Source organism: Nicotiana tabacum, chromosome 20 (assembly GCF_000715075.1).
Source record: "Nicotiana tabacum cultivar K326 chromosome 20, ASM71507v2, whole genome shotgun sequence".
Classification (NCBI taxonomy): Eukaryota; Viridiplantae; Streptophyta; class Magnoliopsida; order Solanales; family Solanaceae; genus Nicotiana; species Nicotiana tabacum.
Genome location: NC_134099.1, coordinates 17,914,787 through 17,940,116, shown reverse-complemented (window position 1 = coordinate 17,940,116; position 25,330 = coordinate 17,914,787). Strand labels below are relative to the sequence as shown.

Below are 25,330 nucleotides of genomic sequence, written 5' to 3'. Positions count from 1 at the left end.
TCTTCATTACTATATCAGATTTATCCAAACTTACTCGCATAAATACCAAGTGTATTGTACTTGAGATTCATTGATAATCTTTTAAATTGGATTGAATAAACATAAAACGGATTGAGCCGAACCGAATTAATTCAAAACGGATCGAATTGACTGAATGTACACCCTAATTCAATTTTTTTTACTAGCAGTCGGTTTGTATTAAAATAGTGACATCCGCATCCATCAAATCCTGGATCCGCCTCTGCTATCCACATTGATTAATTAAGATGACAACCAAGAACTATGATAACTACTACATCAGATCATAGGAGTAAATAAAAGTGCTCTTGAATAAGTCTTAATGGGATGTTTAAGAGATTCACCCAATTTTCCTTATCCTATTTTATACTACTACTTAAGAATTCACTGGTGAATGATATTTATATCAAACAAATGAATACATGACACATGTTTTCATATATAGGGGTATTATCTAAACTATAGTTAACTAATACATATTCTCAATTCAATTTATAACTTAATCATACTTCCTCTCGTCCACTTTAATTTATTTAGTTTTTGTTGTTTTCACACATATTAAGGAATTCACCTTTTAATATTAGTTAATAATGAAATTGAGCATATCAACCTTTACTTTGTTCATTAAATATATAACGGATACTTAGAGACTTTAATTTTTGCTCCGATGGCTACTTTGGAAAAAAAGAAGTTAATTCTTTGATATCTAGAAAAAATCAAATATTGTGGACCATAAAAAAGAGGTCAAAAAATCAATTAAAGTGGACCGGAAAGAATAATAAATTTAGAATGATTTGATGTAAATATTAAGTACGAGCAAATTCTTATATATTAATGTTGTATAGACTTTCATCGTATACATAGATGACTTAAGATTCCACGGATTTTCACTTGATCTCTTTAAAAACCATCCTTTCTTTTCCATTTTCTAAGATTTGCTTGTTGCTACCCTATCATAATATAAAAAAAATTACATGCAAAAAACTCATTTAAATATTGCCCCACTGACCCGCAGTAAAATGGAAGTCTTTCGAATGTTAGGCATCTCTATTAACTTTAGACTTAATAAAATTTAGAGTCTAATAAACTCACATCAATAAAACTTAGTAAAATTAGTAAAATTTAGAGTCTAATAAAACGTAGTGGTTTAGTTTTCGATAAACAACCAGCAAGAACTTTGTGTTTGTTATTATTGTCTTTGAGAATGAATTTCAAAATTAATAATCTTTTTCCAGGTTTTGCATAATTAAAAAATGGTGATCATCTCTTTTTGGTTGTCAATATATTTGGATTGAATTTTGTCTATATTAAATTGGGTTTGGGACCACTGCATGAAAAATACTTACTGAAAGTCGAAAAGCACACGCATAAACTATTCTTGTTGAGTTCCAAGAAGCCTTTCTTCCTTAGAGCTCTCTTCCTCTGCATAATGCTAGCTCGTCTCTTTGTCTGTTTGGTGCTTATGTTGAAAGATCATGTTGTAGATTCATATATCCATTTTGGGATCTCCTTGTTCCCAAGGCTTTGCTATCATTTTGCTTTAGAGAATTAATATGTTGGCAAATAAGGTAAAATCACAAATTCCTTTGTGGTTTTTGTATTCTTTACATTTTTTCTGGTTTTAGAACTTGAGACAGAGAGATGGGAATTCTGTGAAATGTGAAATGAAATCATAGCAGTACCCAAGATCAAAATGGTAGTAGCAGTAGTAGTGGTGGTATTTTTTTCTTGTCTATATAAACGTGTGTGCATATTTCAAGCCAAGACACACCTAAACTTGAGGGTACTATTATTCCATTATATCTCTTCTTCTTCTTCAATACCTCTGCAATGGCAATTCCTAGATTCTTTTCTGAGCTCATTGAGGGTAGAAACTGCCCAGTCTGTCAGGAACCCTTTGCCCTCTCACCCTATACACAGGACGTAGAGAACTGCCCTCAACCAATTTCATTCGTTGAGGGATGCTACGCACACCCCATTCACAAAGACTGTCATGTGGAGTTTCTGGCACATCATGAACAAGCGTTCAAAGAAGCTCGTAAAGAGATTATCAGGACTGTTGCCCGTCCCAACCGGATGACAGCACTACAAACAGCAAATCTTGTTCAAGAGCATCTCGGCAATCATCGCCACTTGAATCCCGCCTGTGTCACATGTAATAAGCCCATTGATGAAGCCATGCACATTCATCTCACTGCCATGTATCCACCTCCTGCTGGTTTGGTTCCCCCTCAGCTACCGTTATCCCTCACTGATATGCGCATCGACCAATATGCTGACCTTCCAAATTATCGTTCGGGTTGTTGTGAATATCCACATTTGCCCGGGGAATGGTTCGTGGTGACCCATCCGTGTCGCCACACTCTTCATACAAGGTGTTATCTTAACAGTTTCTTGGGAGACCTTGCTTGGATGAATTTGCCCCACACCAATCCGACCAATGAAGTGCGTTGCCCTACCTGCCAAGTTCTGATCGAGTATGTCCGTCCTTGGTGTGCCCAAGTTTATCCTCTCTAGGTCTGGTGTGTGTCCAACTCTAAGTGCTCTGCTAGTTGTGGCCATGTTTAGGTTCATTGTGTGTTGGTTTGTTTAGCAGTGTTTCGTGGTGTTCAAGTCTTTCATTATTGTCTAGTTATTGTTCAGGTCTTTAATTTATTGTCTTGTTATTGGTCTGTGAGATGTTCCCACTGTTTCAAGTTCACTGTGATCATCGTATGGTTTTCCATCAGTGTTATGATTAATCTATCGTATTTGTATTTTCCGTGTATTAAGTATGATCTTGACTTCATTTTCATGTGTATTTAATGATGTCTGATTGTCAAATTCACTCCTAGTCAAAAGCTTCTCCATCCCACCTTCCAAAACATGATCATAAGCCTCCCCTAACCTTTGCTTCCCCAACCAAAAGAAAGACAAAATAGCAAATTTAGGGCCAGTAGTACTGTTGGGAGTTCTATTCGATCGCTCTAATGGTCAGGTTATAGAGTACTCTTTTAGCTTTAAATGTATGTACTATATACTTTAATATCATAAGATTAACTAAATCAAGAGTTAATTCTGTAATGTTATTTTCATTTCTTTCAATCTCATTTTTTCTTTGGGATTGCATTATATTGACCAATTTTGTACAAAATGTCCCTGACTTTTCCCTTTTTGGTATCTGTGGATTCTTGGATTTATAGAGAGTTTATTTATAGAACATATAAAACAACTTACCATATGAATTATATAATTAATTATACGTTGAAGAAAACTTGAGTTTGCAAAACACTACAGTTCATTGCACCTGTGAAACAATATTGTTATTATTTGTTAACTTGAGTTTACGGGTTGTTGTTGTTGTTATATTTATGAAATTACCGCTTGGATATTATTTCTTTATTTGACGTTTAATAAATTTCGTCAATTTTCTTTTTAAATTCAAAATGCGTGTGGGATGAATGACCAATTTGTATTTTCTTTTCTCATATTTACCCTGCCCTCATTACTTAATCTCTTTTAACAGAATCAGATAAACTAAATTAACATGAAGCAACATATATGTGCTATCGGTTGAGATAACAGGTATGTGTAATTAATGTGTAAGTTGTTGTATGCATAACTGTGATGCTATCGCATATTTGCGTAAGTTAGAGCAGTATTGGGATGTTGTATATATATATAGATTTAAGTTTTTGCTTGCAAAATAAAAAATGTTGATTAAACGGTACTCCTTCTGGTCTACTTTAATTATTTTTTGGTTATTTTTTGTGGTCCACAATATTTCATTTTTTCACATACCAAGAAGGAATTAACTTCTCTTTTTTCCAGAGTTGTCCTTAAAGTAAAGAGCCTAGGAGTATTTGTTATATTTTCAATGAACAAATTAAGGTTTATATGGTTAATTTCATTATTAATTAATACTAACAAGCGAATTCTTTTGTACGTGTAAAAGCAATCAAAAAATCATTTATAGTAGACCGGAGGGAATATAGCTTAATACGTTGACGTTGCTTGTATGTCAGCGTACCATCACAACTCTAAAAATATATGACCATAATAAATTCTAATTCTACTATGCTATGGTGTTGCTTAATACAATTTAACATTGCAATACAACCATTTCACTTTAGTACTAGAAAACAAAAGGAAGATAGGCAAAAATCAAGGTTTTCTAATACAAAATAACTAGAATTTTAAGTTGTATAGTACTACATTTCCCATATTAGTTGTCAAGAATTGCTTTTAGACCATGTATTATATTCCTCATGTATCTCAAAAGCAAACCCCAAAAGACATTATATATAATTGGAAAATTGCATGTATTATCACTTTTAATCCGTGCCTAAAACTATTTGCATTTGGTAGCCGAAAAAGTATATATAAAATTTGTATAATTTTTGTACATAACTAACAAATAGAGAATGTGTATATATATACGGTATCATTTTAGCAGTATTCTACTATCTCCTTTGTAATCCACTTGCATAAATCAAACAAATTTTCTTCTGTTACTGTATCCAAAACTATCAAACAACAAAATTGCTTCTTCAAGAATATTGGCATCAATTAACTTCTTTTGACAAGATTATATGAAAGATGTACTACGCCTGCAGAATAACGTAAACCAGAAACATATTACAGGTTGGCCATTTAACTTACCGCATAATAGTACGCGATTTTACGAAATATTACATTCATTTTACAACCTAGTCAACATTTAGCTTTTCTATTCGAAAAGACTTTGAATAATAGCCTTGATTTTAAGGACATTAAACAATAAGATTACCATGCCAATTAACGTTACATTAAAAACTTCCTTGATGTTAGTTTTTACGCTAAACACTATAATAATTAGCAACGAGCTGCTTAAAAGAACATTTTTCGAGTAATATTTATATTTCAAGATCCTCAAGATTCCAGTTTTGTTTTATATCGACTTCCCGTTCTTGCCTGTTGTTGAAGCCTTCCGTCGACCTTTCAGTTTTTGTACTCCCTTCTTCGGGCCCTGCTTGCTCATTCCATGCCTTCTTGCATCCTTCTTCATTCGTCGATCAACAAGAACTTTCCCCTTGCCAACCTTCACTTGCACACCCCTCTTTGCCACTACATATTCTTTTCCTGGTGGTTTAGGTGTTGCCTTCTTGTAAAGCTGTTCAATCATTCTACTCTTTGAGCGATCAGAAATATCTGCTTGGTCTGATATTGAGTTAGCTCTCTTTCGAATCTTCTCAAGCTTTCTCTGAGCAGCTCTTTTCTTTCGTGCTTTGGCGTCTGCTACCTTCTTTGCTGGACGAGCATTGATTGCTTTAAACTGAGCTCTCATTGCAGCAACCTCCTCTTTCGACACAGGCTTTATCGGCTGTCGATGCCTTTTCTCCTCGTCTACGAACCACTTTGGCAACCCCTCATCGTGAAACATATACTTATTGTAACCATCATCAACCATTAATTCTCTCTGCTTTTTCAAAATCATCTTCTTTGCTGTAGCCACTATTTCAGCCTTTTTATCGCTACTGTCGCCAAATTCATCTGACTCATCAGACGAGGAATCACTCGAATCTGTGGGTGGTGCAGGAACAATCTCAAAATCTTCTGTCTCAGAAGCTGGGACTTGGAGCGAACCATCCATTCTTTTCTTCGTCAGACCTGGATTCTCTACCAGCAATTCATCACTTATCTGAGTCTTAGGTTTTGAGGATCTTTCTCCTGCTAGATCTATTAGCATTTCATCTTCGCCGCTATACTTGTCCAACATATCTTGATCTTCCGGTTCAGCAAAAACATCTTGAGTGAACCATGTTTTTACAACCTCCTCTTGAGATGGAGCAGTTTCTAGAGGTATGACTAGAGGATTCACTTCATCATCTCCCTTATCAACATCAAAGTCTTGAGTCATACCATCTTCATCACCACCCTGGACATAAACTAAAGAGTCTCAATCCTTTCAACTTATTTTGTTAACCAAAAAAAGGGGAAGAAAAAGAAGACATTTTGCCTGAAGACGGTAAGAGTCTCAATCCCTTCAACTTATTTTGTTAACCAAAAAAAGGGAAGAAAAAGAAGACATTTTGCCTGAAGCCACAAAGACCTCATCACCATCCACACATTGTAAATGAAGTGATGCAGTAAGAGAATCATCCTAACAGATTTTGGGTGCTGTAACGAAAACTAGAAACCTACAGCAGTACGAGTGCCATGCCGGCTGGGCGGGTTGAGGCAAAATATAAGAAGTGAAGATGGTCTGGGTCATCAAATGTGTCATTGACCCACCCACCCAAGGTTTGCTTGGGTCAAAATGGGTTGGATCAACGTGAACTAAACAACCCAACCCGTCCAATTCAAAATTGTATCTCATTTGTTTCTTTGTTTTTTCAACAACAAAAATTTAATCATCAAACCCACACAAAAAAAAAATGTCATTTAGGTTTGCAGAGATTAGACAAAGTAGAAGTGTGAAGAGATAGACATTGACACTAAATCTAGTTTTTATTTGCCAATTTGAGCTAACTAATTATTATACCTGCAAGAGTTTACTATCATCCAAGTAAGATATTTTGGATTGCTTTCTCCGCTTTGTTTTTCTTTCCTCTCGATCCACATACCTTTCATTGGGGTCCTCAAGCAACCTCTCTATTTCATCATCACGTCTGAAAATTTATGAACGAGTTTCAGTAGTGGTATACAATCAATCAAATAATCATTTTCAGTAATAGAGCCAGTAAAACAGTGAGGTACATTCTGCGTTCTTCTTCAGAGTCCACATCGCTAGATGCATTCTCCAGGGCTTCCAGGTCATTTTCATCATCTTCACTATTTACTCCAGCAGTCTCATCATCATATTCATTGTCATCAACAGCTGCTACACCTCTCTTGCACTGAAATATGCGGGCCAGACACTCAGCTTAACAGCAAATTAAAAAAAAGATGAAAAGTAAATGATGAGTTAATTCATTTTAGACCACTACTGGATGTGAAATAAGGATAATAGACAAAGAAAAGGGCTAACAAGCATAAGCAGGTCTACCCTCCTCTTGGGATCTAATGTATATCTAAATTATGAACACTACTGCTTTCATTCTCAAAGGTGGTGGGTGAGGGGGTTTGGAGGGCGGGGGGTGAACCAATAAAATGAGTTTTCAAGGGGTGGATACTCATGTTGCGGAAGCCAAATGTATATAGTGTGAATAAGTCACAACTACTATACCAAAATTATGACAGCCACCAAATAATAAATAAGACAATAAAGCAACAATAAAGGGAACACCAGAATTTACGAGGTTCGGCTAATTTTGCCTACTCCTCGGACACAACCAATATTTTATTTCACTCCAAAATACAAGTGAAATAATACTAAAGAGAGAAGATACAAATGCCTTAAACAGATGAGAAGGCAAATGAGAGGTGTGTTTCAATCCTAAACATTAGGCCTTCTTTTATAGGGGAAAAATCCCCCCAAACTTAACTCCCAACCAATGTGGGACTTTGGCATTTTGCCAAACTTCAACAAATCTCCACCTTGGCAAAATTCCACATTTTCAATTCTCTCTCAATAACAAATTTTGGTTGTGTCTTCATCTTCAATCTTCAGTGTTCAACAATGTTGATCAAATCCAAACAATGTTGAAACTTGACCGCAGTCACCACCTTTGTCAGCATATCAGCAGGATTCTCTGTAGTATGAATTTTCTTCACCGTGACTCCACCTTCTTCTATGATTTCTCGTACGAAATGATACCGAACATCAATGTGCTTCGTCCTTGCATGATAAACTTGGTTCTTCGCTAATTGAATAGCACTTTGACTATCACAAAAAATTGTGATACCTTTTTGTTCAACACCAAGCTCCTTTAGCAATCCTTGAAGCCAAATTGCCTCTTTCACAGCATCTGTAATAGCCATGTACTCTGCCTCTGTTGTAGACAAAGCAACTGTTGACTGCAAAGTAGACTTCCAACTAACTGGTGCTTTTGCAAAAGCAAACACATAACCAGTAGTTGATCTTCGTTTGTCCAGATCACCCGCAAAATCTGAGTCACAATATCCAACTACAGACTGATTGTCTTCTTGCTCAAAAACTAACCCGACATCTACAGTATTATGAATATACCGTAGAATCCACTTCACAGCTTGCCAATGCTCCTTCCCTGGATTGTGCATATATCTGCTAATAACTCCAACAGCTTGTGAAATGTCAGGCCTTGTGCAAACCATTGCATACATCAAGCTACCAACAACATTTGTGTATGGTACCTTTGACATATACTCTCGTTCAGCTTCATCCATTGGCGACATAATAGTACTTAGCTTAAAATGGGAAGCAAGTGGAGTACTAACTGGCTTAGTCTTGTCATCTATGCCAAAACGTTGAAGTACTCTCTTCAAATATTCCTTTTGAGATAAACAGAGTTTCTTTGAACGTCTATCTCTAATTATCTCCATGCCAAGAATTTTCTTTGCCTCGCCCAAATCCTTCATCTCGAACTCCTTCTTCAGTTGAATCTTCAACTTATCAATTTCTTCTGAATTCTTGGAAGCTATCAACATATCATCAACATATAGGAGAAGATATACAAAGGAACCATCTTTAAGCTTGTGCAAATACACACAATGATCGTATTTGCTTCTCTTGTACCCTTGCCGCAACATTAACTCGTCAAATCGCTTGTACCATTGTCTAGAAGATTGTTTCAATCCGTACAACGATTTTTCAAGTTTGCACACCATATTTTCTTTTCCAGCAACTTTGAATCCTTCTGGCTGAGTCATGTAGATTTCCTCCTCCAAGTTTCCATGTAAAAACGCAGTTTTTACATCCATCTGAACTAGTTCCAAATCCAATTGTGCTACCAAAGCCAACATAATTCTAATGGAGAAATGTTTTACAACTGGAGAAAACACTTCATTGTAATCAATTCCCTCCTTTTGAGAATATCCTTTGGCCACCAATCTTGCTTTGTAGCAAACATCTAATTGGTTAGGAAATCCTTCTTTCTTTGCAAATACCCATTTGCACCCAATTGTTTTCTTTCCCTTCGGGAGATTGGCCAATCTCCATGTATGATTCTGATGAAGGGACTGTATTTCATCATTCATGGCAATCCTCCACTTATCTTCTTCTGAACTTTGGACAGCGTCTTTATAAGTAGTAGGAACATCATCAGCTACAATTGAGGTTGCACAAGCAACCGTCTCTATGAGACGAACAGGTTTCGTTATTGTTCTTTTTGGCCTGCTGGTTGCTATTGATTCAAGTTGTTGTTGAGATTCCTGAGTTGGAATCTCCTCTACTGGCTCTCCTTCCAGAGGGTAATCTTCATTTGTTTCCTCCTCTGCTTCTTGTGTAGGAAAAATAAATTTTCCCTCAAACTCCACCTGCTTAGAAGCACCTTCATTTTGTTTGGTATCTTCTGTTACCTTATTTACCATAGCAAATTCATCAAAGGTAACATCTCTGCTGAATATTACTTTCTTTGTCATAGGACACCATAAGCGATATCCTTTGACTCCAGAAGTAATTCCCATAAAAATAGCCTTCTTTGCCCTTGGATCCAATTTTGACTCCGTCACATGATAATATGCAGTTGAGCCAAACACGTGCAAAGAGTTATAATCTACAGCAGGTTTTCCGTACCATTTTTCAAATGGTGTTTTGCCATCAATAGCAGCAGATGGTAGACGATTAATGAGGTGGCATGCATATGTAATTGCCTCAGCCCAAAATTCTTTGCCCAAGCCAGCATTGGACAACATACACCGTACCTTCTCCAGCAAGGTCCGGTTCATACGTTCTGCCACTCCATTCTGTTGTGGTGTATGTCTAACAGTGAAGTGTCGGACGATGCCATCATTTTCACAGACCTTATTGAAATGATCATTTTTGTATTCACCTCCATTGTCTGTGCGAATACACTTGATTCTCCTGCCTGTCTGATTCTCCACCATCGTCTTCCATTTGAGAAAAATTCCCAACACTTCATCTTTGCTCTTCATTGTATACACCCATACTCTTCGGGAAAAATCATCAACAAAGGTTACAAAATAGTGCTTCCCACCCAATGAAGGTGTTTTGGAAGGACCCCAAACATCAGAGTGTACATAATCCAAAATGCCTTTAGTATTATGGATCGCTGTACCAAATTTAACCCTTGTCTGTTTCCCTTTAACACAATGCTCACAAAACTCCAAGTTGCAAGCCTTTACTCCTTTTAACAATCCTTGATCTGATAGAGTTTTCAAGGATTTTCCTCCAGCATGTCCCAAGCGCATGTGCCATAGCTTGGTTGCTTCTACCTCTTTGTCGTCACTGGATGTTATTGTCGCTGTCCCAATAATTGTACTGCCACGATAGCGGTACATATTATTATTTTTCCGATTAGCCTTCATTACCACTAGTGCACCGGAGCATACTCTCATCACTCCATTTTCTGCAATGATTTTGAACCCTTTTGATTCTAGGGCTCCCACAGAGATGAGATTCTTCTTCAAATCCGGTACATATCGAACATCTATCAATGTTCTGATCATTCCATCATGGTTCCTTAATCGTATTGAACCAATGTCATATGAGGTAAGAGGGCTGTTATCCGCTGTGTGGATGACTCCATATTCTCCTTCTTGAAATTCCACGAACCAGTCCCTGTTGGGACACATATGATAGCTACAAGCCGAGTCCATCAACCATATGTCTGATGATGTTGATGACTCTGTTGTAACTAATGAGAAGTCTGAATTATCACAATCAGCTACATTTGAATCCATAATAGCCTTTCCATTGTTATGTTTGGCCTTATTCTTCAACTTCGGACAGTCTTTCTTCCAGTGCCCTTTTTCTCGACAAAAGGCACATTCATCTTTGCTGGGTCTGGATCTTGACTTGGATCTTCCCTTCTTTGTCCTCGTTTGATTTTGAGGACGACCCCTCACAAACAGTGCTTCTCCTTCTCCGCCCTTCTGTTTTTCTCGCTTTCTTTGTTCATAGCTGTACAAAGCTGAACAAACTTCTCTGAGAGAAATTTCGTCATTTCCATGGAGTAGAGTAGTTTCAAGGTGCTCGTACTCATCAGGAAGTGACGCCAACAACATTAAGGCCAAGTCACCATCATCATAAGTTGTATCCATATTTTGCAAATCTGTGACCAACTTATTGAAACTGGTGATATGTTCATTCATCGTGGTACCAGGAACATAGGTGAAGTGAAACAGTCTCTTCTTCATGTACAATTTATTTTGACTGTTTTTCTTCAAAAATTTATCCTCCAGTGCTTTCCATAATTTACTTGCAGAAGTTTCCTTTGTGTATGGATATTTCTGCTCTCTAGCAAGGTAGGATCGAATGGTACCGCAAGCAACACGGTTGATAATTCTCCAATCTTCTTCTCCAATAACATATGGTTTCTTTTCTTCAATGGCCAGATCTAGCCCTTGTTGAAAAAGGACATCTAGAACTTCGCCTTGCCACATCCCAAAATGTCCGGACCCGTCAAAAATTTCTACCGCAAATTTCGCATTTGACACAATTCTTGTCATAAGCGAAGATGCCAATGATGACGTATTGTTGACACTTGATGTAGATTCTTCTTGTTTATTGTCCCCCATATTTGACACAAATATTATTTAATAGCTGACGACACAAATCAAGATTATTTCCTTTCTGATGTAGAAGATCAGACTAAGCTGCAACTACAGAGCATACTCAGACAGAACCTTGACTCAGTTACCAAGATAAATCTTTTCTGATGTGGAAGATCAGACTATGCTGCAACCACAGAGCATACTTAGACAGTACCTTGGCTCTGATACCAATTGTTGCGGAAGCCAAATGTATATAGTGTGAATAAGTCACAACTACTATACCAAAATTATGACAGCCACCAAATAATAAATAAGACAATAAAGCAACAATAAAGGGAACACCAGAATTTACGAGGTTCGGCTAATTTTGCCTACTCCTCGGACACAACCAATATTTTATTTCACTCCAAAATACAAGTGAAATAATACTAAAGAGAGAAGATACAAATGCCTTAAACAGATGAGAAGACAAATGAGAGGTGTGTTTCAATCCTAAACATTAGGCCTTCTTTTATAGGGGAAAAATCCCCCCCAAACTTAACTCCCAACCAATGTGGGACTTTGGCATTTTGCCAAACTTCAACAACTCAAAATTTATTCCCTCTGACTGAAAGAGGAAGTATATCACCTTTACTTTCACTGGAGTTAATTCAATAGTTGAGCATATTTGACTGCAGGATGTTGAATAATAATTGCAAAACTGGAAACTTGATATCTAATACCAAAATTATGACATGGATACCAAAGAGAAAAGTTCCTGGAACCAGACAGACCATAATTTTTTAACCAGGACATTAATCTGTATCTTTCTTATAGCACAACTGAGCAATTCCCTGAAGGAAGGAATGACTGACTTCACAAAGGCAACTTCGAGTAAAAAGGCTTTCTTTATCTGAATAAGGTTTGCAGTTACTATTAAGCAACAAAGTAAGAAGAGTGAGGTGGGCATACCTTGATCAATGTTAGGGAAAACAGCTCCTGATCAACATAACCATCTTCAGTTGCATCTGATTGCATCCCCAACGCGTCGCGTGCTTTGCCCTGCAATTTAACGAAGGGAGGGAAAGTAAGCTAGCGATAAAATAAGGAGTACAAACACAAATGATGGTCAAAGTTTCAATATTTTTACGAGGATGAACCAAAAGATTTTCAAGATATGCACATTAGATTAAGAAAAAAACCGAGTTCAAGTGGTAGCACCTATACAGAATATAGATTTGAAAAGCAAAATACCGATGGACCAATGACTGCATTTTTATTACAGACCAAAAAGTGTGAAGGGGGAGAAAGGGGAGGGGGAAAAGCTGCTCGAAGCCTTGGAAGACAAATTATCCGCATGGGAGAAGATGTGCTTAGAATAGAGAGCAATGGATACTGAAATAGATGCTTGAGGGGGGAATATATAAGATGCACTGAAACCAATAAAATCAAATTCATTCAAACAAAAAACAACGTATATAAGTAGAGTTCGCACTTTGGGTTTATTTGTTCTCTCTGGGATTATCCTAAACTCAACTATCACAATTCAAGAGTCACACAATGACCTATGTTACGCATTGTGAACTTCGCGTAAAAAATGGATACCAACACAAAAATTGGAAAGAGATATGTAAAGCATATGCATTGACCTTGGCTTGTCTTTTAGCTAGAAGCCTTTTTTCTCTTTTCTTCTTTCTCAGTGCGGTACCCTTCAGCTCCTCCATTTCTTTTTCAAGTCGTTTATCTTCATCCTCTTCACTCTCACACTCATCTACTGCTTTTGCATTACTAGTTTTCTCTGAAGGAGCCAAAGCTTTCCTCATAAGCATACGCCACCTATAAGGGTAAAGGGATGAAGGATATTTATGCAGGACTTATAAGAAAAAGGTTGTGTTCCCTCTTATTGGATAGTAACAACCTAAATCGATCAGATTCGATTAACAGGTCTAAGACATGCTTTTCAAATGTGAAGACCAAAATCTAAGAAGTTTCTTGTTTCTTACTTTGAAAGATGTTTGAGGTCTTGCTGTCCCAAAATACGCAAGTCCTCACATAGTGTTTTAACCTGGTCCATAAACATCAGACTGTAAGGCAACAGATAGAATAAAGACTACAAAGGATGCTTCTGACAAATACAAAAGCCAACAGTGATCAGTTATACCTCTTCTGTCGTCAGAGGATGATTTCTCATTGGCAAAGAAGCAGGATCATCAAACGTTATTGAAGTAACTGAACCAAGGCTCTTGATATCGGACCACACAAAATCGGCAGCAGAGCATACCTTTCTTAAGAGTGTCTCCCCATCTTCATACCTGCAATATTGGTTTTACTTGGATATAGCTATAGATGCAAATGATCATGTTAATGCAAATAGGATAACAAGACAAGATTAATTAAGATTACAAGTTCATAGCAGATCATCAGATCAAATTGAACTAGAACACACGAAAGCCAAATAAAGGAGGCATTTGACAGCGAAAAAGAGAGAATCTGTCCTCTGCAACAAGAAGACAGCACCACTACTTTTTCAATCTGTCTGGGGGTTTAAAGCATCCTAGTAAGTCTTCAGATGAATCACATTTGTTCTGACGACGACCAATTGGAAGTCTTTCTCATTAACTAAGGCCAATGTGCACAAGCATAAAATACATTTTAGAGAGATGATTACCCATGACGGTGTCTCTTCTGCTTCGTCCCTCTTAGTACATCGACCACCTATTTAAACATACACAGGGTCATTAACTTTTTCTTTATTGATAAGCACACAAACAAGATGGTCTTTACTACAATTGCCAATAAGGAGAGAGATACGGGGGGAGGGGGTATTAAAAATGAAAAAGTTCAGTACCTTAGGAAGTTCTTTACCCCCCTGAAAGAGGTGCTTTATATCAAGAATGCGAGGGTCAATCTTAGCAGGAGCCTTATATTTGAGACCAATAATATATATTTCTGCAGATTCCGAACGACTTGCTAAAGGTTTGTCTACCTCAACCCTCTCAAAAAGCTGCCAATCAAATGCAAAGGTGATTATTCATTTGATCCATTTAAACCCTAAAATTGGAATTAAATATTGAGGGGAAGGAAAATACCTGTCTTAGACAGTAAAGAACAGCAGTATAGTCTTGAGATCTAAACACCTAAAATCAGACAGTAGATCAGTATGCTAAACAATTTTGGTCTCAATTTTCTGTGCAGCAGTAGCATCAAACGGATGGAATAACAGTATAAAGGTCAACAAGAAAACATTAACTTTACAACTAACAGCTTCTCGCCTCCCCACCCATCAGGACAAACAACACGTGTGTGTATCACAGAATACTAAAGTAACAAACTAGATACTATAATCCATAATTTTCGATATTCCCAACCCACCGAAAATACATAGACAAATAACATAATAAAGCTTCACTGCACCCATCCCCAGAATAATAGGACACAACACACAAGTTGTATGCTCAGAGAGACAGATCAATACTAGGTAAAAAACTAGACAACCAGCTTCCCTCCACCAACCCCACAAGAAAAAAGACAAAGAACAGAAATTATTTGCCAAAAAAGAGTGAGAGTTACAAAGATACCATAAATCAAATTTTGATAACATCCAATATGATATTAAAATAATTAAGACCCCATATTATAATCATGTTTACATATCGCATGTGTGCTTATTTAAGTAGTAAAGCAACCCGGCAATAAAAGACAAACAGCAGATATGTATATATTAATCACATATTTTATATAATATACTAAGTAGGAAGCCCAACAAAAAGCAAGCATCCGACAACCAAATAAAAAAAGGAGAACCAACTACAGAGTAAGAAAAAAGAAATGATCTTGATAAGATCCATACAAATATAATAATCATATATTCCACTAATGAAAACCTACATACATAGGTACCTTAGTAACAAAAGTCCCATTAGGAGCTAAGAGATCAGCAGCAAGTTTAACAGAATCAATAACCAAAGCATTCTGCTGAGTAGCTTCCATAGCCCAAGCTCCACCAATATTGGGGGACCCATCATGGAGGACCAAATCAAACCCTCTAACACCCTTTTCAGCCATGATCCTTTTAATGGTTGATTTGCACTTTGGAGTAGTAATATCTTCTTGTACAGCAATTGCACCTCGAATTGGCCTAATGGGAACAATGTCTACGCCTACAACAAGGCTGCCGACGGGTACTTTCTTGACGGCGACCTGCATCCAACCGCCGGGAGCGGCACAAAGGTCGAGAACCGATTGAGATGCATGGAGAAAGGAGAATTTGGAATTGAGCTGGATCAGCTTAAATGCAGCTCTTGAACGGTATCTGCATTCTCTGGCTAGGTGGTAATACTTGTCCAGACGATGTTTTCCTTTCACTTTACCCATCTGCAGTGCTTCTCTTGGATTCTAGGGTTTTGGAATGGGGACGGGTTTAGGAGAATTTATACTGAGCCGCTGGTAGGTTAGACTGGTAGCTGCTAGGGTTTCTGCAAGGTAAATATGGGGTCGTATTTTGAATTTATCATAACAATTGTTTCAACATATTTTTATTTTTCTGGTAAATAAAAGAATTTTGAGAATTTATGGTGTGTCTTGAATACACTTTGGAAAGTTTGGGTATGTAAAGTAATATTCGTTCCTGGAAAGTGTGTAACATGGATTTGGGTCATAGTTTGGGTGACAACTTATGTATTTTGCCAAAAGGAAAACAAGCTTAGTGCTTTTAACTAGGGGTATATAGGTGTAGTTGTTTCGAATTTTTTAATTAACAAATCAAATCAATTGTGTTAGATTTTTAAATTTATAAAACACATCAAAACTAACAAAAGTCGAGTTTTCAATCTCGGTTTTTCTTGGATTTTTATCCGATAAAATTTTCATAGTACAAAATATATAACTTGTGCTCCAAATATTTATTTGGATAGTTGGATACAACTATACAAGGTGTTACTCAAGAAAATAACACAAAATAATGCAAGATAGAGTTATGACATTGAACTAAGTCATGCAAAAATAAGTATGACAGATAAGTACTAAATATTAATGAAAGAATTACGCCCCTTGTCACTTGACCCAATTGCCCAATCGCAAGTAGCCCAAGTTTGAAGTCCTTACCCTGTTTGGCCTAGGTTGTACATAACCCGAGAGAAAATTTTTAGCCTTTAGCCCATAACACACTTCTAAGATTTTTCTTTATTTTCCTCCTTCTTTATTCCGAGCACACTCAAGATACTCTCCACTCGTCTCTCTCTGCTTTCTCTTTTCTAACTCACATAAATTTGAATATTTATAGATATCAAACTTGATTTAAATTATTTTCTCTACTAAGTTGCTTAATCTTCCTAAATATTTATAGATCTCAAATATTTGAATCTTGATTAATGGGTGTCCAAGAAGCCATATTTGAAACTCCATTGAAGGAGCTTTGAAGCTATAACTTAAGCTTAGATATGAAAAATCTAACTCTAAAGTGATTGGGTTAAGTTAAAAATTGTTATAAGAACTTGTAGTGATATGAATCTTGAGTGCTAGTTGATTGGGTTTGATTAACAGTGGTTCTGGGAACCATACTAGTTGAAGATGAAATCCAGTTTTTATATACAACAGTATGCATCATTATACAAAATTAAAATAGTATATTGGATGTAAAAACATTATTATACAACATTGCTCTTTATTTTTTGAAGTAAGTTCCTCGTACACTATAGTAATTTTAGTTTTGTTGCATGTTTTTGATTTTTTTATTTTGTCATATTTCTCTTTTGCATTTGTTTTTGGGTACCTTTTATTTAGATTTTCCTTTTTGCTTTTACTTCGTATCCTCCATCGTTTTTTATAACACAGATTTTAATTTTATGTGCCGGGAAATACTGGTATACATTATTATATATTTATATACAAATTTATACAAAGTTATACATTATTATACATGTATTATGCATATGCAGTTAAAACTCAAAATGAATTTTTTGTAATTCTCTTACTTTTTCTCGAAATCTATATAGAAAGTCAATTTTTTGTTCATTTCTTTGCCAAATCATGAATTTCCAGATTTTTATTTCCTTGCTGTTTTTTCTGTCAAATCGAGAACTTTGGAGCAAATTCGTCTATTTAGAACTTGAAGAAGAAGAGATTTAGGTCTGTTATTTTACGTTTATATAGTTGTAATAGGAATATATAAACTTGGGAAGAAGAAGAAGAATGGAAAAGAATAAAAAAAATGTGTGCCCAAATAAAAAACGACATTAAGGTTATTTTTCGGATCTGAGCCAACTGACATTGGACTACATATTTGCAAACTTATATCTGGGTAATGCGGTTGCAAGGTTAGCTTGTGAACTTTATTATTATGTAATTTCTCAATATTAATTATTTGACCAAACAATAAAAAAATATTAAGTTATGTATTTTCACTGTCTAATGTAAACCAACGTACAACTAAAAAAAGTAGATGTCCAACATTATTGTCATTCCTAGATTTGAATAGAATTTCTTTTGTTAATATTAGTATTGATTTGATTTTGCTTTGAGCTTTATTTGAGTTACTAATATTTATGGACTATAGAACATATTGGACCATTCAAAAATTTAAAGTCTAATCTTGAAATAATATGTTAAAACAGAGGACTATGAAAAAGTTGAAACATTATATACAAATTATATTACAATAAATATTTTTATGTATAAAATATTTTAAAACTTGTATACATATAATGTCAGGTTGGTTTGATTTCAGTTTGAATTTTTTTAGTTGAAAGCAAACTAAATTTGTCACGACCCAAATCTACCATGTCATGAAGCCGCCTAACGTGGAACTAGGCAAGCCGACCCTTTTACCAAATCAACCCGATAATCCAAAATGAAGATGTATTTAAGCTATTAATTAATAAAACTCTATAATATAAATCTGAATAATAAAGTGCGGAAGAAAAGCCCAACATCGGGGTGTCACAAGTCATGAGCATCTACTAAAAACTGTCGGAAAATGCTAAGACTAATACAGTCTAGAAATCAACTAATAATATCTATAGGAAGATAGGAGGGAGAGGAGCAAAACTGCGATCGCCATGCAGCTACCTTGCCAACTCCAAAATATCTGCGATGGATGAAAATCAACGCTATTTAGCATGTCCAACAACCCCTGGATCTGCACACAAGGTGCAGGGAGTAATGTGAGTATGCCAACTCAGTAAGTAATAAGGGCAAATAAAGACTGAGTAGTAGGAAACACATAAAATCCACATCATGAAATCTTAGTAAGTATAACATGCTTTCAAATTAATGTATGCGTCAAATCATCTCGTTTAAAATTCCGTTTCCGATAAAAATCATTTGAAGATGCTTTTCAACAATTTCAACAGAGGCTCAATGCAATTTAGATTAAAAGTGATGAAAATCATAAACAGTCCCTCAGGCAAACATAGTTCGTATACAGCCCATCGGGCAACATGAATCATAAACCGCCCATTGGGCATAACATCACTCAGAATCATCCCCTCGGGCAAACATCACAATCACTTGTAAACAGCCCCTCGGGCACAACATAAATCAAGAACAACCCCTCGGGCAAAACATCATATCACTCACTCAGGGTACACGCGCTCATTACGGTGTGCAGACTCTGGAGGGGCTCCTACAGCCCAAGCGCTATAACAAGCCACCTCGTGGCGTAAATCAATCAAGCTCTAGGTCTCTCATAATCAATCAAGATCCCCAGCAACGGCGCCAAAAACTTGTTGCTCCCAAACACACACGCAAATATACGTGGTCGACAAGTAATATAGGATTGTAAGTCCAGATATCGTACCCACAGAGACTTGTGATTAACTATCAACTAAATTAAACCAAACAATTAATCTATTCAAGCGAATCCTAATGTATGAATATTTAACTAAAATTAATCTAAAGTAACAAATTAAGAGATTAAAGAAAACAACAACAAAGTTAAAGCCGAATTCAATGTAATTGAATATTCTAGAGCTATGGATTAGCTAACAATCCTGTTGAGTTTTTCACTTAAATCGTCTAATTAAGTTATTTGATTTATTGGTTGATAGGGTTAATATTGCTTGTAGCCTTCTCCTGAAGTACAACTCGCCTATTCAAGCTAATTTAACTCCTATATTCCTATGGAATTAGAATTAACAAGAACGCATTAATAATTCATGTATAGTAACCAAGCAAGGCGATTAGGTATATTCCTATCCTAACCGCAACCCCCCCCAGAGTTAAGATCTTGCTCTACTCAATCTTATATGCAATCTAGAATTCCCTCTCCCGAGTTCAATCCTAGATTCGTAGATAGTATTCAATTGGTGATCAAGCAATAAAATAATTAAGCACAAGATTGAATAAATAAATCAATATGATAAAATAACAAGAACAATTCAAGTTTCAAACTACAACGTTCATGTAGCACCCCAAAACTTTAGAACAAATAAACTATGAAACTAAAAGAAAAGAAGAGAAGAAAAACTAGTTAGAAGTCTCCTTCAAGCGTAATGTGCGTTTCCCCACGTGAATTCTCCTTCAAAGTATGTTAGATCTCTCCAAAGTGGCGTCCCCCTTTAAAAATATGTTTAGTCTTGCTTTTATACGTGTTGAGTAGGTCTAGGGCCGAAATAACCTTGTCCCGGGCGAAATTGGAGAAAATTCACGTCACTGGCCCACTGGCTAGCGCCAAGCGCCCTCCACAGCACTCCAATATTTTTGATTCTATTTCTGGTGCCACAAGTAGGGCTGGGCGCCACCTGTGGCGCTGAAATACGTCCCTTCCCTATTTTCGTCCATTTTGGCTCTAGTTTTGCACATTCCGCTCTCGATTGCTCCCGGATCATTCCTACACATCAAATTAACATAAATCAACACGTTTCACATCCTAAATCCACGAAACAAAAGTAAGATATGAGGCAATATACATGCGAATATATATGTACTTTAAGCAAAATATTAACACCCCACACTTAGACTCTTGCTCGTCCTCGAGCAATGGGACTATCAAATAAGCCCCCAACTACGTACAAGTCTCAATTATAGAGGAGCACTTTCACTTTTAACCACACACTATACCCTTGATTATGATCAGTGCCGACACATAATCATAAATATACAAAATTTCACATTCTTCCCGTTTAAGCATGCCTAAGTATAACCTTTCAATTCAATCAATTCCAACAACCTATTTGTCACCACCCAACCTCAAAAGCCGACTTGTAACCACTAAGCACCCTCAATTCATGTACTCACCCAACAAGAAAGTTTACAATATTACCAATCATTCATGAGATCATATGCCCTTACCAACAAATAAAAGAGTGAATATAGATTAGTCCACACATTCAAATATGCTTTTGAATATAGATTACGGGCATCACACATTTGAACAAAATTCGCTCACTCTCACAAAGAAAAATTCATATGCATCCCGTGGACGTACCATAAGCTTGCCCGTAGTGTATCTTTTCTACGAGTTTATGCTAGCCAAATCTAGGATCAATTAGGACTTTAAAGTTGTAATGTAGGCTAAAGGACGAGTATGATACATTTAGGAATAGTGAATAACCCTCCTAAACACTTTAATACACTACATTCACAATTCAAGCACATATTCTTCTCAACCAATTCACTTGACACAAATAGTATACAACATAACACTCTTTTCAATTAAGCACTTCTATATTTCCACTAGCACAAATCAATAAGAATTGGAGGTGTATGTTTTTCTACATACTTTAACTATCATTTTTTTCTTTTCTTTTTCTTCTCTTTTTTTTTCTTTTCTTTTTCTTCACACACTCCATACAGTAAAGTTCATCGGCTAGTGACTTTTGATTTCAACTTTAGTGCACCAATGGTCCCTTCCATGGTTCCACTCAAAATCTACTCCCTAATCTCTAACCTTACTTCTTTTAGCGACTAAGTGACTTAGGAGGTAAAGGTTCAATCAATCTCAAACTAAGAACAAAATAGGGGTATGACTTGTAATGTGGTTGCCAAGGAAAAGGTCTATAGGATCAAAGGGGATAGCAACGGAAAATTTTAGTTTAATGTGACAAGCACATCCATGACCAAGCAAGAAAAAACCTACATCATCTCCTAGATTAGCACAACTTACAATTTCACTTCAATTAACACACGGGGCAAGTTCTAGACTACACAGGATAGCACAGAAAACCACAATTCCTCTCACACACGTTGCACATGACTCAATCACAACGGTTTTGTTAAACTCTCAAGTCAAGCAAGCACACATAATTGAGAAAATTAAGCAATATTGCACTATTTGGCATACAAGTTAAACAACTAAAAAAAGGCGTCACAAAATAGGCTATTTACTGTACTTAGGCTTCACAATTCAAACCAAATACACGGGAAAATAGAATGTATGTCATAGCCTAATGTTCCAGCATCAACCATGTCAATGAGTATCTCAGAGCGACTCAGTTTCTTCCTAAACTACTCCTAAAAAAATAAAAAATAAAGTACCCGGTTCGAGCTACACCTTTGGAAAAGAACCGGTGCCCAAAGAAAAACCAAAGGATACTACCTAACTATCCTAAAAAAAAATCTTTTTAGTGTTTTTAATCGGACTTTATCCCTCAAGAAAATTGTCCAAAAGATCCATCGTCGGAAAAAGTCCGAACTTTTTCTAAATTTTTTTTTCAATTTTCATTTTTTTTCTTTACCTAGACTATGTCTACTACGAGTTCTAAATGAAAAACTAAATAAAAAAATAGTTTTATACAATTATATTTTAGAAAGTAGCTTCCCCACCCCACACTTATATTATTCATTGTCCTTGATGCATGATCATAGAGAAAAATATTAAAACAAGGGTGAGAAATACTCCCTGAGGCCCTCTCGGGCCTAGCTCGGACATGATCCTAAATATTAAGGGTCGGGACGAACCCACACTTAAGCTCAAACATGCTCCTCAGCTTCAACTTTGGGTACTCAGACTTCCCCTACTCTGCTAAACAAAAACAACACAAAACTTGACACTATATAAAAAATAAAAAATAAAAAAATTAAAATACAGGCTGGGTTGTGTTACGCCCCGCAGTATTACGTTGACGTTATGCTCTACAATAATATATTACGATGATGTTACCCTATGCAGTAGTATATTTTGACGATATTACGTCCTGCAATATTACATTACGGTGATGTTATGCTTTGTAGTATTAAGTTATGACAATGTTGCGCCCTCTAGTATTTTACATTGAATTTATCGTAAGGTAATTGACATCAGTCCAAGGAAAAGATTATTTGGGGATTATAAGGATTATGCTATTTCACAAGTGATTAGTAAATTCATGAAGGTGAAAGGAGGAGCAAGTCAAAGAAAAACGAATTTGGTCAGAGTTTGGCATTTTGGGATAAAATATAACACGAGCTAAAATACCCGATATTTATGGACTAGTGCCATACAAAGTACTACAATGCCATGATAGTAAGGTATTCAAGGCATGTTAAAAGAGAGTAGTATTTAATTAAATTGAGACAATTTAATAAATTATACGGGTAATTGATTAATTACCGGGTAACAGAACATTACCCAGTTAACTAATAAGCGGACAAAATTTAACTACTTATGCCCAAAAACGTGGCAAAAGGCCACTAATTGAAGAAGGTGACTCATCAAACATAGGTATAGATGGCTAATGTGACCTTACAAGATAAGTCTTGAAGTTTAAAAAGGAATTTGTTTTTTTTAATCAAAACCCCATTCTGAAAGCTTCCACCAAGCTTCAAAACGTTGGAAAGCAGTTGAGTTTGAACCCATTCTTTAAGACCAATAACGTGAGAAAAGCAAAAACATTTCATTTCAACTCCTTAGAAGCAATTCTCGTCCAAGCTTCAACACAATTAAGCAAAATTTCGTTCAACAATTAAAGAACCAGGAGCTTCATCCTGTTGCGTTCAACATATTTCATAGAAGCAGAATTTCATTTCATTCAAATAATTCCGGGAACAGGTATGTTAAGGCTATCCCTTCTTTCTTTTGGCATGATCCATACGATACGAACGGAACATGCAAATGCACAAATTTCATGAATGACTCTATTCATAGAAGTATTAGAGATATCTGTGTTCTTGAATTTCTGTGTGTGATAATATCTTATCATCTGTTCATGGGTCTCAGAAAAATACAAAAGTTGAAAAGAGTTTACTTTATAATATTACTCTGAGGCAAAATGGTCTTATGACATTCCGAATGATTTTATTGACGTATTTTTTATGTACTGCATTCATATGCATTGACCCTTGACTAGATGGCGTTATATACGCGTATATATGTAAATATACATATATGGGATATGGGAAAAGGTTACGGCGTTATATATGCATCACCACCTGATCAGCTGGTATATGATGATGATGTTGCCCACAATGGATGAAATATGATTCAAACGGCGTTATATACGCATATATATGTATGTAATCAAACGGCGTTATATACGCGTATATATGTAAATATATGTATATGGGAAAGGTTATGGCATTATATACGCACCACCACCTGATCAACTGGTATGCGAGGATGATTTTGCCCACAGTGGCCGGTATGATATAATGGAATGCCCTCAGAGACTGATGATGTCATGAAACAGGTACCTATGCACGACATGACATTCATATGCACATGCATGACGCTAAAAGTAATTTATGATTTACAAAGTTATTCATACTTGCAGGTTGAGTCATGTAATCTATATTTCTTCTATGTCTCTGATGTACTTACTTATGTGCCTTACATACTCGGTACATTATTCGTACTGACGTCCCTTTTGCTTGGGGACACTGCGTTTCATGCCCGCAGGTCCCAATAGACAGGTCGAGAGCCCTCCAAGTAGGCTATCAGCTCAACGGAAGATGTTGGTGCGCTCCATTTTCTTCGGAATTGCTTGTTTGGTTAGTATGATTTAGACGTGTATTGTTTGGTATGGCGGGACTCTATCCCGACCTCTATGACATATATGTATTCTTAGAGGCTTGTAGACATATGTCGTATACGTGAAAGATTGTATGGCCTTGTCGGCCTATGTTTGAGTTTATAAATGATTATATTGGCCTACTAGGCCCGTATGTCAAGTGTATATAATGATGTAATAAGAAAGATACGCTATGTTGGTACTCGGTTGAGTAAGGTACCGGGTGCCGGTCTCGCGGCCCATCTGTTTGGGTCGTGACAGGTTGCCTCCCAACAAGCGCCTTATTTATAGTCGTGGCATGACTCTGCTACTCTACTCAGTGTCATGATCTCAAATACCCAGTAGTGATGACGCCTTCACATTACTAGGCAAGCCAATCTAAACATCGATCATAACCTTTTTTCTTTTTTATAAACCATTTTCAAACACTGGTTTAAATGCCAATTTTCATAAGAAGTGATTAAAACAACTAAAAATGTGCGGAAATAAATATTACATAAGACAACACAGCCCAAACATCTGGTATCACGAGTCTAGAGCCTCTAAATACACAACCGACTGTCTAATACGTCATAAGTCTCAAAATACAGAAAAGAGCAAGGTAGGAAGGAGGAAAGCAGGGCTGCGGATGCCATGCAGCTACCTTGTAGTCTCCGACAAACTCTGGATAAGCTGAAGACCCTCACTCTGCCGCGCGGGTACCTGGATCTGCACACAAGGTGCAGGGAGTAACGTGAGTATGCTAACTCAGTAAGTAACTAAAGTAAATAAGGTCTGAAAGCAGTGACGAGCAGTTAAAAAATCATATAAAGGACTAAACAATAGAATAACAAATCAAACTTCACAGTTTAAAACCA

At 36.4% G+C, this 25,330-nt stretch overlaps 1 protein-coding gene across 1 annotated transcript; it reads right to left on the bottom strand.

The window, feature by feature from the left end:
* Window positions 1-4,676: 4,676 nt before the first annotated feature.
* LOC107795393 (uncharacterized) lies at window positions 4,677-16,025 on the bottom strand. Its single transcript, XM_016618025.2, has 11 exons — window positions 15,451-16,025; window positions 14,640-14,687; window positions 14,399-14,554; window positions 14,219-14,265; window positions 13,712-13,862; window positions 13,554-13,615; window positions 13,200-13,386; window positions 12,523-12,612; window positions 6,736-6,875; window positions 6,521-6,647; window positions 4,677-5,914 (listed from the first exon to the last, which is right to left on the bottom strand). Exons 1-11 carry the CDS (start codon window positions 15,922-15,924, stop codon window positions 4,928-4,930), a joined length of 2,469 nt encoding a protein of 822 aa, XP_016473511.1. The 5' UTR covers window positions 15,925-16,025; the 3' UTR covers window positions 4,677-4,927.
* Between the last annotated feature and the right edge of the window lie 9,305 nt (window positions 16,026-25,330).

Bases quoted from the DNA above. Each gene is read 5' to 3' on its own strand.
- LOC107795393 (XM_016618025.2), bottom strand. From the start codon at position 15,924: ATGGGTAAAGTGAAAGGAAAACATCGTCTGGACAAGTATTACCACCTA. The intron at 14,688-15,450 runs GTACCTATGTAT...GTCTGATTTTAG, and splicing joins ATGGGACTTTTGTTACTAAG to GTGTTTAGATCTCAAGACTA. The intron at 6,648-6,735 runs GTACCTCACTGT...ATAAATTTTCAG, and splicing joins TCTGAAGAAGAACGCAGAAT to ACGTGATGATGAAATAGAGA.